Consider the following 17,336-nt stretch of genomic DNA (forward strand, 5'->3'; position numbering starts at 1 on the left):
ATACTTCTGTCCTAGTCTACCTCTCACTAGTCAGCATTTCTGTCCTTCCATCATGATTACACGAGAGGAGATGAGTAGACGGATACTTCTGTCCCAGTCTACCTCTCATTAGTCAGCTTTACCATCCATCCATAACAATCTCTTGTTTTTCTCTTTATTCCTCTCTTTCTCATATAGATGAAAATCAGGAATAGTATTGCATGCAGAAAACATGTTTGGATAGTTAAATGTGTATTTTAGGGGAGGTTTGAAGCAATACTACGTTATCTCTTTTTTCTGTTTTATGTACTTTACGTCAATTAATCTTATCGCTTAGCAAATAACGTCAGACAGACTGTTCAGTTACGAGATTAATACATTATCTCTTAAATGTACCATCAATATTAATGTAAAACACTGTGCATTATGTAATATGACATCGTACATAATAATTTACTTTAATATCTCACAACAACTAATACCCGTTTATTTCATCAGTATAGTAAAACAACCTATGACTAACCCAACCTATCATAGCCTTGCCTGCCCTAACCTAAATAACTACGACTAAAGACAAAAATACTAGGAGCCTAGTAATATTAAATCCATACTGATCATTATTTTGTCATATTGGTCTCTGATTAGTTAAGTTAACCACTCTTTAACTCACCTGTGTAAGCTGACTTATTTTATTAGCAGTTTCCTTAACACCTGTCTACTAAGGTGGCTCCCCACACCGAGGTCGACATATTTGCAGAATGTATGGATGTCATTGCAACAGTTGTTTATGCTTGTGTTTTGTAGATTCACGTATATGTTTATGTGTATTGTAACACACGTTTCTTGTTTGCAGGCAGCATGCAAGGTCCTCACGAAAAACGACTCCTGAACCATTTGCTCAGCATGGACAACTACAATACCCTAGAACGACCCGTAGCTAACGAATCAGAAGCATTAGAAGTTAGATTTGGACTTACTCTTCAACAGATTATAGATGTGGTAAGTTCATAACAATTAAAGAAAGTTTAAATTAACAGATAAATTTATGGAACCTCTTTAACATACTATTATTTACATCGGTTTAACTCATCATACGGTATAAAAATAGAACCAAAAGATGAGTTTGTTTTGAATTGAATTTCTGTTAATGTACTATGCACGAAAATAGTCCAATGGTATATGAGGTGATGTTGTCATATAACTGTTTACCAACAGCTGTCCCCGCTATGGCATTGCTGAGGTCATATACTGTATGCTTGATTTATATGCCTGAAAAACAAATGAATGAAACCAATGAATGTAAACGTACTTACGTTTGTTTACGGTAACAGCTGATGGTACTTGCGTAAAACTGGCAACAGTAAAAGGCGTGGCGCGTAGAGGGGGCACAGTCACCATTGGACTGTTTTCGTGCTAGGTACTCTAGTAACAATTCAATGCCGCAAACCACCTGTATGCTTCTCTCACAATATTTATCTGTGTCATCATACTATTAAATATTTTGTTTTAAACGTAAATTTTCAGTGATGTGGTTCTTTTTAGTTGTGAATATAATTTTGAACATGTCTTGACATTAACTGATAAATATAAATGGAATGTTGAGTTTAGCTCCAGTTCACCTTCCTCTTAGTGCAGCGTCTGATATCTGACGCTGTCACAGACTTGACTCCTGGAATCTGGAGTCACGTCCGTTTGAAAAGACACAAAAACAAGTCGGCAACAATGAACCTCAAAATGAAATCTTTACAACGATTCGACGTCAGAGACAACCACACTAAAAATTTAGTGTAATCTAAATGAAGAGGTAGTCTCATTGTCTCATTAGATGCACAATTGAGTGCATCGCCGTGTTCTAGACACTATCTCTAAGCACGGTGAAGCAACCGAGTTTTCTCCACGTAATGTACTGTAAGTGAACTGGAGCTAAACCAAACATTCACATTGATTCGACCCTTTCTACCATAACTACACTATATGCAAAGTGTGTTTTATAAAGTATTAAAGTATGACAGCACACTAACACGTACGATACTATATAAATTTGAAGATATTATGTACTATATATCTCAAGTTTTTCATTCGTAAAATAAGTGTAGTATCGATAAGTTAAATATATTTACTAAATAAATGTATTAAAGATTTGCTGTTTCATAAATAGTAAGTCGTCAGCAGTGTAATTATTTATTGTGTAATGATAAGAAATATTAAACAATATACACAGAGTTAAAGAGCGAACAAAGATGTGTGTTCTCAAATATTTAATAAAGTAAACTGACAAAACTTGTTTTGCTGTTTGAAAACTATATAAAGTACCAGTGAAATTGGAAAGGATATTTATGTATTGCTTGTAGGATGAAAAGAATCAAATTCTTACAACGAACGCGTGGTTGAATTTGGTAAGTTGAGCCTAGTCTTAAATGTGATATTGAAGGGGGCTTGTTTCTTGCTGCAATTATTGTTAGTTTTTTTGGAAAATGCAACCTTATCAGACTACTTGGACACAGCATGAGCTGTTTGAATGATTGGCAAATTTATGTAACATTGAAAATTGCAGCTGGGAATTGAGTTCACCAGTCCGCAGTTGTTTAAATGTTGCCATGAATAACCGCTAGGTGCTGCTGTGTGAAAGCGAACTGTGAAAGCTAATTTTACTGTGAAAGCAAACTGGCTTTCTCAAGCGAGCACATTTACTCTAGTGCAAGATTTCCTGCTGACAACTGTTCCATTTTGGGCGAATAAACAACTAATTTAGAATTTGACTTAAAACACGCCAAAACCGAGACAAGATTATTATTTACTGTAGTTCTAATAATTTCAAATCAGTAATAGTGCACTTAGTGCTTTTCACAGTTATTAGCTTAACTGCTCTGATTCTAGTGGTTCTCACTGATATTTTCATAGATTAATGCTAAAGGTATTACAAATAATTCTATTGTAATAAATGTTTTTAATATCGTTCTGTGAACTTTGAGAAGTTAATTTACGGTGGAGAAATCGGTTTTCGATTATGTTGCTTTTTTATTTCACGCTCAAAACCTTGTAAGATGACTTCCAGAAAGACCGAAAAACTAACAATTTTGTAATTTCAGGGGGAATTCTATACATTTGAAATCGTAATTTGGGTTTTAATGAAATGAGTCCTGCAGAAACACTGAAATGTGAATATGTCATGAAATTTACATTACCTACATAAAATATTACTGAAGGTAGTGACATGTTTATGTATTAAAGCATATAATTTTAGTTAGTAACGCTTTATTGAAACCCTTTAACTTTATACAACCAAATTTAATTACAAAATCTCTTTTTCCAACGTCAAAATATATTTTTAAATAATTTATTCCATTAAGTAATAATTACCATATTGTACAATTCAGCCAGGTTTTTCTTGAACCTGGTTACCAAATTGTCCAAAGAGATTAATTTAAATACCTGTGATTAATTTTTAATCTTTGAAATGGTATTTTAAAATATGTCCCTATGAAATGCCTTAAAATTCAACTCAACCAAATTCAGATAGTATAACCTCAAATCATGTACGATCCATCTTATTTATATTTTTCTCGGATCTATTGCATTTCAGTATTTTAACCCAGATTCTTTTACTATATTGTTTTATCTTCAAAATATTTTGATTTGGGGGTTTTAAAAGAACATGTTAGTGAAAAATATGAAAATTTGAAGTTTTTTAGAAGATTAGGTAGAATTAATCTAAACTCAATCTATGTTATACGATTTACAAAGAAGTTCGAAGAGCAATTTGTGTACTTTGATAATTTGATGGCACAAAATATTTTTAAATTCTAGTGATCAAAGGCACCAGAGTATATAGTTGGTTGGACATGTACCTTGACGACCAATCGCCATGGTTTTACAAGGGTGAATCAAGTATAAACCGAACTTTCTTTACTACAGCGTAGCGTAACGCGTGAACTGGCGCTGTAGTATGGATGAGAACAGCGGGGGGGGAGGGGGAGGTTATCATTACATTCATTCCTTAGGGGTTACGTAGGTTATTTACACTTTGTAGTCAGGCGTTTTATATCTACCGCACAATATTCAAATAATACTAAATAATAAATTGTGCCTCTGAGGCTTTTGAGAGTAAGATTGTAACAGTAAAACACGATTCACATTACTACGGTCTGATTACTACGTTGATAATCAGTTGTATTGTCACCAAGTCGAGAACTGGCACTGATAAAATTTTTCAGTTTGGGCAAAAATGGATTTCTAAACTTTTCAGAAACGGTGAAGAGATGCGCGCACTAAACTGATTCCAACAAACGGGGATAAATCTTGCTGAAGATGGTGACTTTATAAAAAAATTCGTCCACCACTGTATTCACGAATCGATAATGGCAAATGCGTCTTTCAAAATAATTTTTACAAAGTCAACAGTACCATTTAACAAAACAGATGGGGTAATCTCCGTCTTCCGGACCTGTTTTAAAGAAGAAATGTACTGCTAGTACGAAACTGAATTATTAATTAATTAATCATCAATGAACAAAAATTTTCCCATCAGTGCAACTGCTCGGCCATTCGTGAATCCAATAGAGATACTGCAGTTGCTACAGCATACTTATAGCTAATATTTTAATAATGTTATAAATGTGAAAGTGCCTTTGTTTGGTTTCCTTTACTCGTAAACTATTAAACGATTGCACTGAAATTGTACATGAACATTCTGAGGGTATTACCTGGTATAAATTATAGGCATATTCTTAATTCGAAAATCCCTCCGGGCTACGCCTCTCTGGCCTTTAAAGCACAGAAAAATCCTATATTGGTATTTAAGCTGCTAAATATATATCAAAAGAGCATGTCTAATGTAATCAACTGTTATGTGTAAACATTGTTCTATGACAGCACAAAAACATGTTTAAGTATTTAACCACTATCTTCAGTAGGTTTATATTTTGTTGTTCGCCATTTTTACCCAGAGCATTATCCGAAAAACAGATTGAAAAACTTCTACAACTCAAAACCTATCATAAATGATTACCGAGAAGTTGCAAAACTTCCTAAGGATTCCCCTATATACCGGGAGTAGATGTTTTTTGACCGTAGTAGTCTTCTCAGTCCTAAGTATGTATGCATATTTTCTTCATCGTTACAACAAGGCAAACTCAGCTATGTCACTTGAAATATCTTAGACCGAAAGAAGATTGTAAGACACGTTAGTACAACCTTTTTGATAGAAGTAAGTTACTTGGACCTCCATGTCTATAATGTATATTTTCTTGGTCGGGACAGTAAATTAAACTGAAATTTGACACCGTATATACATTAGACCGGAAGTTAATTTAAACGGCCTGAAGTAGACGCTTTTTGGCCGAAGTAGGCTTCTCACCCCTACGTGTTTACATTGAGTCTACTTATGATGAGGATAATTTTGACTATAAATTTAAAGACTGTTATAAAACCCATATTAGTTGTTTTTAATAGAAATAGGCTTCTCAATTTTAGTTTTGTGTAGGTATATATATTTTCTTGATCGAAAAACAAGGCAATATCAACTATAAAACAAAAATACCACAGTAAATTAAAATGGCCATTAATATACACTTTTTGACATATCTTCTTGATCGTGACATGATTCAATATTGGCATCGGAATTATACGTGCAAAGCCTACGAAATTGTGTGCGAAGGAGCCGTTAACTGCTAGTAGTATTATATTTTTAAAATATGACAGCAAACAATTATTTACTATTTTTCAAATATTCAAAAATTGTCGAGAGCTCAGTAATAAGTATAAAATTAGAAAAATATGGAGATAATTTTTGGAAATTGTTAAGCATTCGAATGTACTGGTACAGATAATAATTCAACATCCATCGCTTGTATTCAGAAAACTGTGTAAGTTATTTGCCGAACAAAATCATAACTCTTCTAATTTCTAATTCCTTCCAAGGAAAGAATTGAAAAAGATAAGTATGAGAAGATGGGATTAAAATAATACTTCTTATTTTAGAAAAGATGGTAAATAATCTCGGTTAGCATCAGATGTACAAAGGTACTAACATGCCATACGCAGGACTAATACAGATGCTCTTAAATTGAACAGTAGGTATGGGGGTCATCTTTGAGTTTCAGTCATTGTATTATTTATATTAAATATCTTGCTTTGTCACTAAATTCTGCAATTTTTTTGTTTATGGTCTCTCATGGAATTCTGATTACACCGATAAGCGCGGCAAATCACTTGCTGCGGAAACAAAAGTCCGCTTCATACTTTGGTTCACCCTTCAATTAGAAATATTGACATCTCCCTCTAAGAAGTTTGCCTTCATCAAATTGTTTAACATAATATTGTTTTAAGAACAGTTCTAGTAATTCACGCTCTTTTGGTGTGTAAACGCAGAAATCGCGTAACAAAATTGGACAGTTGTTGCAGCAGGGAAGCTCTTGTCGAATTGTTGCATGGCACTAACACATGTTACTTTCTGTTGCTCGAAATGTTCCTCCTAGGACGAGAAGAATCAACTTCTAATTACAAATATTTGGCTATCTCTGGTAAGTCCTTACACCCTGTACCTCGCTGCCCACCCAAGCATACACACACGGCAGTTTTTTACCATTGTTTGTTAGTTTTGTTTAGTTCCAGTTCCTTCTGGTCAGTACAAGAACCAGGGTATACAGGAAATTAGTTGCTTTTCGTCTTTTTTCACAATTCACAGCTAGGATAGAATAGGTCCATGGGCTTACCTCAGCCGGTCTCCTAGTTTTTCTATAGAGAATGTAGTTTGAAGTAGGACTAAGTAGTCTTTAGCAGCCATCCTTGTAGATTTACAAAGTTCGATCGCTTTTATATACTGGGAATTTTTTGTTTGTTATAACAGAAAAAGACATCTCTGTTATTATTTTACATTTTTGCATTAAGACCTTTAACATATGAAGTGCATATATGTGAAATACCAAGTTATTTTCATAATAAGCTATATTTTTTGTAATCATAAAAACCACATGGTATGCTTTTTTTTCAAAATATATCTTTTGAGACAATGCACCTGTATCTGTGCTTTATGTATATATCACCACAGTTTTTTTTTTATTTACTCGTTCTTTCACAATTCCTTGTGTATTTTGTACATATTGGTTGATGTGTGTTCACATTTTGGACTGGGTTTAAAAACTGTCGTGTTCCAACCAACTGACTGTACATTTGTACTTATTTGGTGTAGCATCACTTTGATCAATTCGTTTCTCGCATTTTTTCCATTTGTTTTCTTCTTTTCTCTCTAATACCACTGTAGATATTAATTATGCACAGTAGTTTAACTAAGTTAGTCTCACTCGTGTCGGTCTACTATATTCGCTTCTAAAACTGTCAAAATGTTCCAAAACTGTTTGTGTGTTGTTTAATTTAAAACGTAATTTTAATGTTCGAGTAAAACGTTAGGACCTAATGGACACATTTTAAATTATTCCTGCAGGATATGTACGTTGTATAACTCCTAAAAGTAAAAATATAAACAAATCGACATGTTTGAACTTGTGCTCTTTAAAAGCGTCACCAATATATAAATTCTAGGAATAGCAAATAGAGGTGTATGCAGGATATTGTTAAACCATCCTTGACGTAGGCTGCCGTGTGTGTTGCATTGAAAAATAAAAATTCTTTACATTCCTCACCTAATCGATCTAAACACAAAATACGATTTAAATATTTTTGATTAACAGTATTTCATACCCTAAACAATTATAATTTTTATTTCAAAAAATCCAATCAATTAAACCTGGTCGTTTATTAATTTATCTTAACTGTCATTATAAAAACTAAAGGAAAAGATCTAATATATTTTTTAAGTATAAAACTTGTAAAACAGGAGTATATCATTGAACTTACTAGTGCTTCCATGAATGTCTAAAGCGTCTAAGTCTAAGGCTTAAATGGAGTTTGAGTAATTCAACGTAAGTCTTACTTTCTGCATGATAAACTTGCTGAGTTAAGTCGTTGAGTTGCACGTTTTCATGGTTTTTGAAATATTCTGAAAGCTTTGTGTGTTTTATTGTTACTGACTGTTGTGCAGCGTATTATTACTTATAATTATAACTAAAAATATTGATTTAGGTAACTACCTTTTATAGGTTCACATCATTTTTTTTTGTCTTTGAAATACATATTTCTTATTTTTAAGTTACACTGACTTTTGTGTTTTTAGTCTAAATACGATTTTGATTATTAAATTTATAAAATCTTATAAGTACGAGCGTGAGTGATGAAAATCTAATTAAGACCGTTCAAGGCAGCCATGATCTGGCCAAGTTTAGAATTTTCGAAAATCTTGATACTTTAGGTCATCAAACCTCATCCAAGTGTAAAGTTTTTCTAAAACCGGCTTCTGTAGGTATGCATACTTTCTTAAGCTTATTTACATACATACTTACATGCATATAAACACAGGTAAACCAAATTTCATCAACAAACTGATTTATGAGTATCAATAAATTTATTTTTGTAATAATTTCTTTCCATGTACTTTGGAAGGGGATGAGTAATACATTTCATGCAAGCAGTAATTTTCGTAAAGTATCTTTTTATTTTAGTAGCTTTTTATTAAGCAACACAAAGATGGCCCTGTACACGTAATTTTCTATTTTCCTAACGTAATGTTCTATTGATAACGTTGTTTTCATTTTATAACGCAATAAATATAGTAATATACTCAGAATTTTTAACTAAATATAATAATAACTCTGTTGTAACTCGTATTATTTAGTTTAAAATTATTTTCCTGGGGACGTTTTTTTGTGTCCTTAAAAATGTAGCTCAAACATCATAGGCCAACGTAATGAGAAATATCTTATTAAAATAATATTCAAAAGTTAACATTATCTTAAAATAATTAATGTCATTTATTTTACGTGTCAGACATTTTAAAATTTACTACACATTACATATGTGTAGCACAAACCGAGATATTATATTAAGATTTTAATAATTTCTATCATAACTATAATTTTTTAGTTTGCCTGTGTTGGTCATGTAAAGTTTTTTAGGCATGTACAGTTATTATGTCTAGTTCCTGTAATTTACTGTAATGATTAGTTGGGCGTTCATCGTTAATGTATATGTTGTTTGCAAAATAATTTTATTGCTATTTTTATTAGAATTAGTGGTCGTATATTCTTGGTGTCTGTTAGTGTAATTCGATGTATTGCTTTCTTCTTAATTGTAAATTATTTATAAGATTTTAAATTAAATTTAATTTTAATTTTGTAATATTACAACAAGAACTGTCGTATGGACAATATAAATAGATTATGAAAGGACACTACCTTGAACAACGTATTAAACTATATTCTTAAGTTGCTTTATATATATTTTTTTTACAAATTCACAAATTCAATTACTATCCATATGCTATTCTTAAATTGCGCATCTCTTTAAAATTCATTAAAATGCATCTTTTAAATCCTTTATCTCATCGTCCTCTCATTTACTGAGAACTATAGATACCGAATTCCTGTCCAGGTTTAGTGGAAGGTTATATGTTAATTACACGTCAAGAGTTTTTTATATTTATTTGTGTGAACTCTGTTTTATTAAATAAAGCATTACATATCTATTTGTTTTGCTCGTATCACCAACATATAGTCATTTTATAATAAGTTCTTATTATTTATACATCGGTTGGTACAAATCAGTAGTATTAAAAACATAACACAGGTTCGTAATGTACACTATCTTGATTGGACTTCAAAGAATAATGGTCAGGGAAGAAAAGAAATCTTTAACAATACTTTCGTGTAATCCACTACATAACGTAGCCTGGAAAAATTGGGGGGGGGGGGGGGGTAAAGACAACTGACTTTTCCCTTGGTGGACAGAAAGTAAGGCAAATGTAGTAAACCGCGCTCATTCCCCATTTTGTTCCTTAACAAGTTCTTGACCCGTTTCAATGTTGAGAACGATCTTTCAGCAGTACATGTCAGTAATAATCGTTTGCTAAAAAAGCAATTAAAATGAAATTTTAGGGGGTCCATCCCCTTGGACCCCCTCGCTGGCTATGTACTTGATCCCCTGCACGTACCCACTACTCTACATGCTCTTTTGGTTTCTACAGATTTTCACGAAAGTGAACTTTCCACATTTCCCTCTTCTATCTCGGACACTGAAAAGTTTCCTACGATGTGGATGCGAAGAACTCGACATAGAAATAAATAAAGGAACCTTTAATTGCTTTCTTGGAATTTCCTTATTTTCCCAGTCAATTTCCTCGCATCTACTTCTAGGAAAATTTAATTGTTAGAGATACAAGAGAGTTAGTTTAAAATGGTAGAAAGCTTACTAAAGTTTTGTGGAAATCTGTAGAAACCGAAAGATCATAATCTGTATTTGTGTAGTGTATTTACTCTAAACTATACACAATATTTAGGGTATCAAATATATACGAATACCTCTCTACTAAACTCTTCTACTACGAATTTGGAGTAAAAATCTTTACTAAATGTTGAATAAAATCATATTTAATTTTACTATTTATATTTATTTCAATTTATTAAAGATTAGAGAGAGAGACGAATAACTCAAGAATGTGTATCAACAAAACTCATCTAGTCATGAATAACATGTAAAATAAGAGCAAATTTAAAATTATTTTTAAGGTCAAATTTAATGTAATGGTAATGGCATTTTCAAGAGTTTAAATCTCAATAGTAATGGGTTGAACGCGGGTTTCTCTATCATTTAGTGGTGATAAAATGGATGATCTCAGTTAAAATTTTGGTTTGCCTTCCATCTTTGTCTTTTCGGGAAAGGGGATAAATAAAAATATATTTATTCAAAACAAGCTTTAAGGAAAACGGATTTATCCGGACATCTGCCATCGTTCAGCGATACAACAAATCAGTAAAACTACGTTTCAAAATCTGTAATATGACCTCTTTTTCAGGTAAATACCCTTCAAAGTCAATGTGTTAGGTTAGTTATTTACCTGAAAAAGAGATCAGATTGCAGATCTCGAAACGTAGTGTTACTGATTTGTTGTATCGCTGAACGATGGCAGATGTCCGGAAAAAATCCTGTTCCTTCACAATTATTCTTCCCTTGTCAAAAAGAAACTTCAAACAAACAAGCTTTAGGAAGTAAACAACCTTCCTTCCTCCACAAAATACTTAGTTATTATTTTAATTCTAAACGATGTTAAGAGCTGTTTATTCTAACTAGATAGAATAGTTCATTTATAACCATTGTTGTGAGCTTTGTCAAATACATTTAACTAAGTGGGACAATTAATTATTTAAGCCCATTTAATATATAACACGTTTAGTGTTTGTAATGATAATTTCGATTAATTAAGTATAAACAATTATGTATTGATACTTTTTTAAAGAAATAAAATATAGTAAATAAATGTTAATACATATACATGTATAACGTAGAACAGAAGCAGGTATGTTTATATAACGGACTGACGTGTGCGAGCATTCATTATGTTTTTCCACATGAAGGAATGGAACGATTACAATCTAAGGTGGAACGAGTCGGAATATGGAGGAGTCAAGGACCTCAGGATCACGCCGACGAAGATCTGGAGGCCCGATGTGTTAATGTACAACAGGTAATGTGCTACCACACATGTATGATATAGATTTTGGTGTTTATTGCACATGTGTAAAACAACGTATACTCTGTAATGAAGAATTCATATCTAACATCTCAATTGTACCTTACAAATGTGTGACCTTTCGTGTGACATGTACACATGTAATATATATATAAAAGGATGTGTGTGTGTGTATATATATATATATATATATATATATATATATATATATTATTTATTTATATTCATTTTCATAAATTTTAAAACACTCCAACAATATACCTTTTAATTTTTTAGGCCTTTCGTCCTCAAGGAACACATCATCAGACCTACATAACTGAATAAAAGTGGTTACAATAATAATACAAACAGTTTTGTCCTTAAATAAACACGCATGTCATTAAAAATTAATTTTAATTAATTAAAAAGGTAATATTTTATAACACCGTGTATATATATATTTATTAAATTTGTATAAGTGGCAATCGCCTAATTCAATTTCAATAAACATTGAATCACAAAAAGTACTTGCTCCGCCGGGACTTGAACCCGGATCTCTCACTTGCCGGGTGAATGTGCTACCCACCACAGAGCCCTTACTTTTTACGTTTCAATTATTTTGTATTTGGCCGTTTCTTTCACATGTGTGTTTAATAACTAAACTAACATATGATCGGAAGACCAAATACCTGTCAAATGACTTGTATTTACATTCATTAAATTTGTATAAGTGGCAATAGCCTAATTTAATTTCAAGAAACATTGAATCACAAAAAGTACTTGCTCTGCCGGGACTCGAACCCGGATCTCTTACAAGTATACCTGTATATATAATTAATAACAATCAACTTGATAGATCAAATAAAGTTAAGGTGGATTTTGAAAAGGCCCAGCCAGGCTCATTATTTACTAGATTATTTTGGTCCCCATTATAAAAATTGTTTCATATGCATGGAGGAATTTTTTATTTTGGATTTCTTTTTATAATCTTGCATTTGAAAAAGAGCGTCCAGTTTGAAGTGCATTTGTAGATACATTAATATTGGCATGTTTTTTAAAACTTTTAGTAATATCTGTAGATAAATTGTTGTAGGAAACAGATATCCTTTTCCTTTTTTCTGATTATTTACATTTGATTGCATAGAGAGTTGTTTTAGAATTTCTTTCAATAATTTTCTTTTTCTTGTTTATGATATTGTCAATCATATGTGGGTCTGATGATGTGTTCCTTGACCACGAAAGGCCTCTCAAAAATAAAAAAAGTATATTATTGGAGTGTTTATTTTTAAAATTTTTAAATAATTTCAATAAGAAAGGAGCTCCTAGAATATATTTATTTTTTGTTACAGATTTCCTTCTTTTCACTTTGGGTACTAATTACGGTGTATCCCAAATAAACCTATGTACAATTTCCCTTTCAGCTAAAATGGTATAAACTACAATCCAATCCCAAAAATCCTCAAATATATTTAGTAATCTACTATCCAATGTGCTTATTTATTTATCTAACATAAAGTTATTGGTAATTAATCAAATGTTTTCTTTGCTTCCAAAACTCACAACATATTAATAATTGTACTATTAAAATTTATTCAAACCTAATGTGCTAAATTAATGAAAAATACAAAAAAAACTGAAGATATTCCCAATAAAGTGAAGTTTGGCGCCTATTTCATTTAAATACGACATAAACATTTATATTGAGGATGTTTTGCTATTATCCAAGATAATTTTCAGTAGTAGTAATACTGACATTTTTCAATTTTGTATACTACAAATATTTAAAGGTAAACCACTATGAAACATTACAATGCCATAATTTAAACCGATCATATTTTTGAAATGATTAATACCAATTACCAACCATTTTTTGATAACGGATTTTTAAAAGTAAAGAATATGGGAAACCAAGCGTCTTGTCGCATACCTTCATAAGAGCATCCTTTGTCTTTTTATGAATAACCACGTCCAAAGTGGTAATTGATTTTTAATAATCCTTCTTCAAATTTGTTTCGGGGTTTTACATTTTTCTTATTGGGCTAAAATCCCGATGGCTACTACTACTACATCAGCCTAAAGTAAATTATAATTTCTGAAGTGATTATAGTTTCGAAGCAAGTGCATAAATAGCCTACTATCTGACATGAATTTTTACGACTTCATTAGAAAAATGTTCTTTATAGAAAGAAACAAACTTTAATATAAAATATAATATATTGTTTACTTTGCTACGCATTTAAGATTATCTTGTCATTTCGCTATTTAAATATATTGTATTTTAAATGCCTCAAATGTGATACATATATATTTTATGAAAATGGTGAATTTAATCCTTTCGCCACCTTTTGGTTGAAACTTTTTTTTTTCAAAAATTCCAAGAAAGTTTTTGGGGGCGCAAATGTTTTAATTCCGGGAGCCCAACATAGTTGAATCCGCCATTTCTGAATGTCCTGTATCGTTCCCATTCTAGCATATTGTCTCAAAGCATTTATCGTAGGCTTACATCACATTATCCTTTAATACGTACAACCGTTACACTTTTTGAATAAGTTATGTCTTGAGAAACAATGGTATATTGCTGGCGCATTTTCATGTGTTGAACAAACTGCCAAACTGTGTTAAGTAAGATTAATTTTACTTTTGTCATTATGTATTGCAATAATCTAATAACAAATGTAATGTGCCATGTGTGTGAGCAAGGTAAGGGCAGAAAGAAGAGGAGATAAGCCAACTGTAGAGGTATGACAGTCTCGCATGTACCATCCCCCACTCTTGTATCGACCCTCTTCTAGCTGTTGTGCCCTTTACCGGCCCTCGACCTTGCAGGATGGGTTTGTGCGGCTAGTATACGCAGCGTACCGTTACTGTGTGCCACTCGATCTAACAATCAGCTGATTAAAACAAAAAATAAAAAAGCCTCAATTCGCTTCAAATAACGTATTGAGCTCCTTTCTCTTGCTTTTGTACTTGTTTTTTTTATTATTATTCAACTACTGCACAAAGTGCTGTTACCATTTTTTTTAATTTTTTTATTCGTTAAGCAAAATTAGGATTTTCTATTGGACTTTTATCTATTTGAGATCAATTAGAAATAACATTTAAAGCTGCAAGGTACGAAACACTGTTACCATTTTTTTATTTTAACTTATTGCGGAGCAGGGAAGCAAATACGTCATTTCAAGCGAATTTGGTGTCCTGTTAAAAACCCTTCATAAACGTAAAAATAAATGTATAATAAAAAAACTTGGTCATGTAAATTATTAACGTTTATCCTTAAATGCTTCATTATGTTTTAATTATAATAAACATTCGATTTTTACGTATAAAATATTTGTAAAAAAGTAGTTTTAAATTTTCAGTATCATTGACTTTTAATTTCAAAACAAACGTAGTTGCTTAAACGGTGTAGCACAAACTAATAATAATGTAATAATGTTTTTATGTGTATCATTAAATGTGATTAATAGTCCTTAATTATATATAATCGAATCGATCAAATACTCATATCAAAGTGATTTAACACAATTGATAAAGTGTTAAATTTTAAACTTTTTTTAAAGCGTAATTTGTAATATTAATAATCCCTAATAAATATTTTAAAATAAAATTGTGGTACAAAGTCATTTTAAACAACAAATCTAATAGCAACATTGAGCTTAACATTTCAGAATTTGAACCACTCTCTTCTCATAAACGACAACCAAACCAAAGTTGCTGGCTGTTCATTCAAAAAGAAAATATAATGAATTTGTCATTGTGTAAGTATATAATATGTTGGACTAGTGCCGACGAGGGTTTCGACGGGACATACCACACTAATGTAGTGGTCAGACATAACGGTAGCTGCCTGTACGTACCGCCTGGAATCTTCAAGAGCACATGCAAGATAGACATTACGTGGTTCCCCTTTGATGACCAGCATTGTGAGATGAAGTTCGGTAGCTGGACCTATGACGGAAACCAGGTAGCCTAGTGTAACATAGCCTAACCTAGCCTAACCTAACCTAACCTAACCTGACCTGACCTAACCTAAACGTAAAGATCGTAATTCGCACCACCATGGGTTAACACGGGATCTAGACTAGATAAGAGGTAGCACATACACTAGCATGAAATAAACTGACCAAATAGAATGTAGGTCAAATAAACTGCATGCCTAAACAGTTCAGGATAGTACAGGTGCAACCAAATCACTAAAATGTTGCTGTAGTTTAATAGTTAGTCCCAGTTTGTTGTGAGGTTAGATTGTTTAAAATACCTGTAGACAGGTTTACCAATTACGGATACTAGAAGAAAACTTACGAAGGGATTTTATGAGTTACATGTCGTAGGCTGTAAACATAAAGTAGATTATTAAACGTAAAGCTAGGCTAATTGGTTAATATCTAGGAGCACACCCTACTGTAAACCAACGCCAAGTTAAATTGTTGGAAATAAAAAACCTATTTTTATCATCATTTGTTATTTTGATTATAACAGATAGTTTTCTTGTTTCTAGATATTGTATAGAATAAAATTACCACATATTATGTATTTAAAGAGAATATGATTTACAGTATTTTCCTACCCCTCCTTTTCTGGCGATCTTTTTATTTGTTGTCCCCTGTATGTAAACACTCACAAGTAATGATCATATTATCATTTTTATTATTGCACAATTCAGTTGCACAAATTGGAGGTTCTTACTTTGACCAATTGAATAATGGATGCATTTCCAAAGTAAACGTTTTCTTAATTTCTTACAGCACTTTTGCTAAATTTGTAACAAGGTCATGCCTACCTTTTTCTTACTGTGAATATGCCTGTAATCAGTGTGAATGAACATTCCATTAATACTATAAATTACTGCCTATAAAAAAATATATTACAATTAAAGGTATGTTTCTGGAAATATATTTATATCTTAGCATGAATGACAACGAACTTTACAATAAATTATGTCTAAATATTTAGTAGCCATAATTTCTTATAATTGAGCTTTAGTTCTGTAAGATATTTTTGTTTCTTCAACTATTTATCGATTATGTCTGAAGTATATATCAAAATTAATACTACGAGTACCGTATAAATTGTAAATTCATGTTATTCTTGTTCCATAATTCAAAACATACATTATTAAAACCAGAAATTATTTCTAATTTGTCATTGCTATATAGTATTGAACTTCACCAATATAGCAGACTGTACAAAAACTAAGAAGTTTATGTATAATAAATACCCATATCCCTATTTTATTATTTAACCCACAGATTTCAGCGATGGGAATTGTAAAATTGTGATATTATTTCAGTTTAGCGTAGTAAATACAAAAAATCAACAAGATTTTACAATTTAATTTTTTTTTATAATGTAAAATATTGAAGAATTATTATTCCTTGTTAGATAAAATGATAATCACGACAAGTAATACACCTTGGCCATTACGAATTTGTCACTTAGAGTTAAATGAATATTGATAAACGTAGATGATAAGTATAACTAAACAATAAACTGTTTTTACCTTAATAAAATACACTATATTAATGATAACGTTGATGAAATTACTGTATAGTAATTAATTATTTATATTAAGTGCATCAAGCAAGAATTGAGGTGAAGAACTCCACAGAAGACATACAGGTTTTACTGTAGCGTTGTTATAAATAAATAAAAATAATTATAACAGCTTTATTTTTAAGAGGCTTTCAGCTTTCAGCGACACAGCTTCTCACTGAGGGGTACCAATCCAGTAATGAAAACTATTTTGCATGGTGCAAAATACAGCATTTCTTCCTCTAACATTGTCTGATCAGACCACTAT

General features: G+C 31.6%; 1 protein-coding gene across 1 annotated transcript in view; it reads left to right on the forward strand.

Moving 5' to 3' along the window:
• Positions 1-837: 837 nt before the first annotated feature.
• The window catches only part of LOC124355292 (neuronal acetylcholine receptor subunit alpha-7), a 56,985-nt gene continuing 40,486 nt past the window's right edge, over positions 838-17,336 (forward strand). Inside the window, exons 1-4 of the mRNA XM_046806363.1 lie at positions 838-978; positions 6,456-6,500; positions 11,442-11,551; positions 15,320-15,500. Of these exons, the coding sequence (XP_046662319.1) occupies positions 838-978; positions 6,456-6,500; positions 11,442-11,551; positions 15,320-15,500 (477 nt within the window). The remainder of the gene's footprint in view (positions 979-6,455; positions 6,501-11,441; positions 11,552-15,319; positions 15,501-17,336) is intronic.

Source organism: Homalodisca vitripennis, chromosome 2, assembly GCF_021130785.1.
Source record: "Homalodisca vitripennis isolate AUS2020 chromosome 2, UT_GWSS_2.1, whole genome shotgun sequence".
In the NCBI taxonomy this organism is placed as follows: domain Eukaryota; kingdom Metazoa; phylum Arthropoda; class Insecta; order Hemiptera; family Cicadellidae; genus Homalodisca; species Homalodisca vitripennis.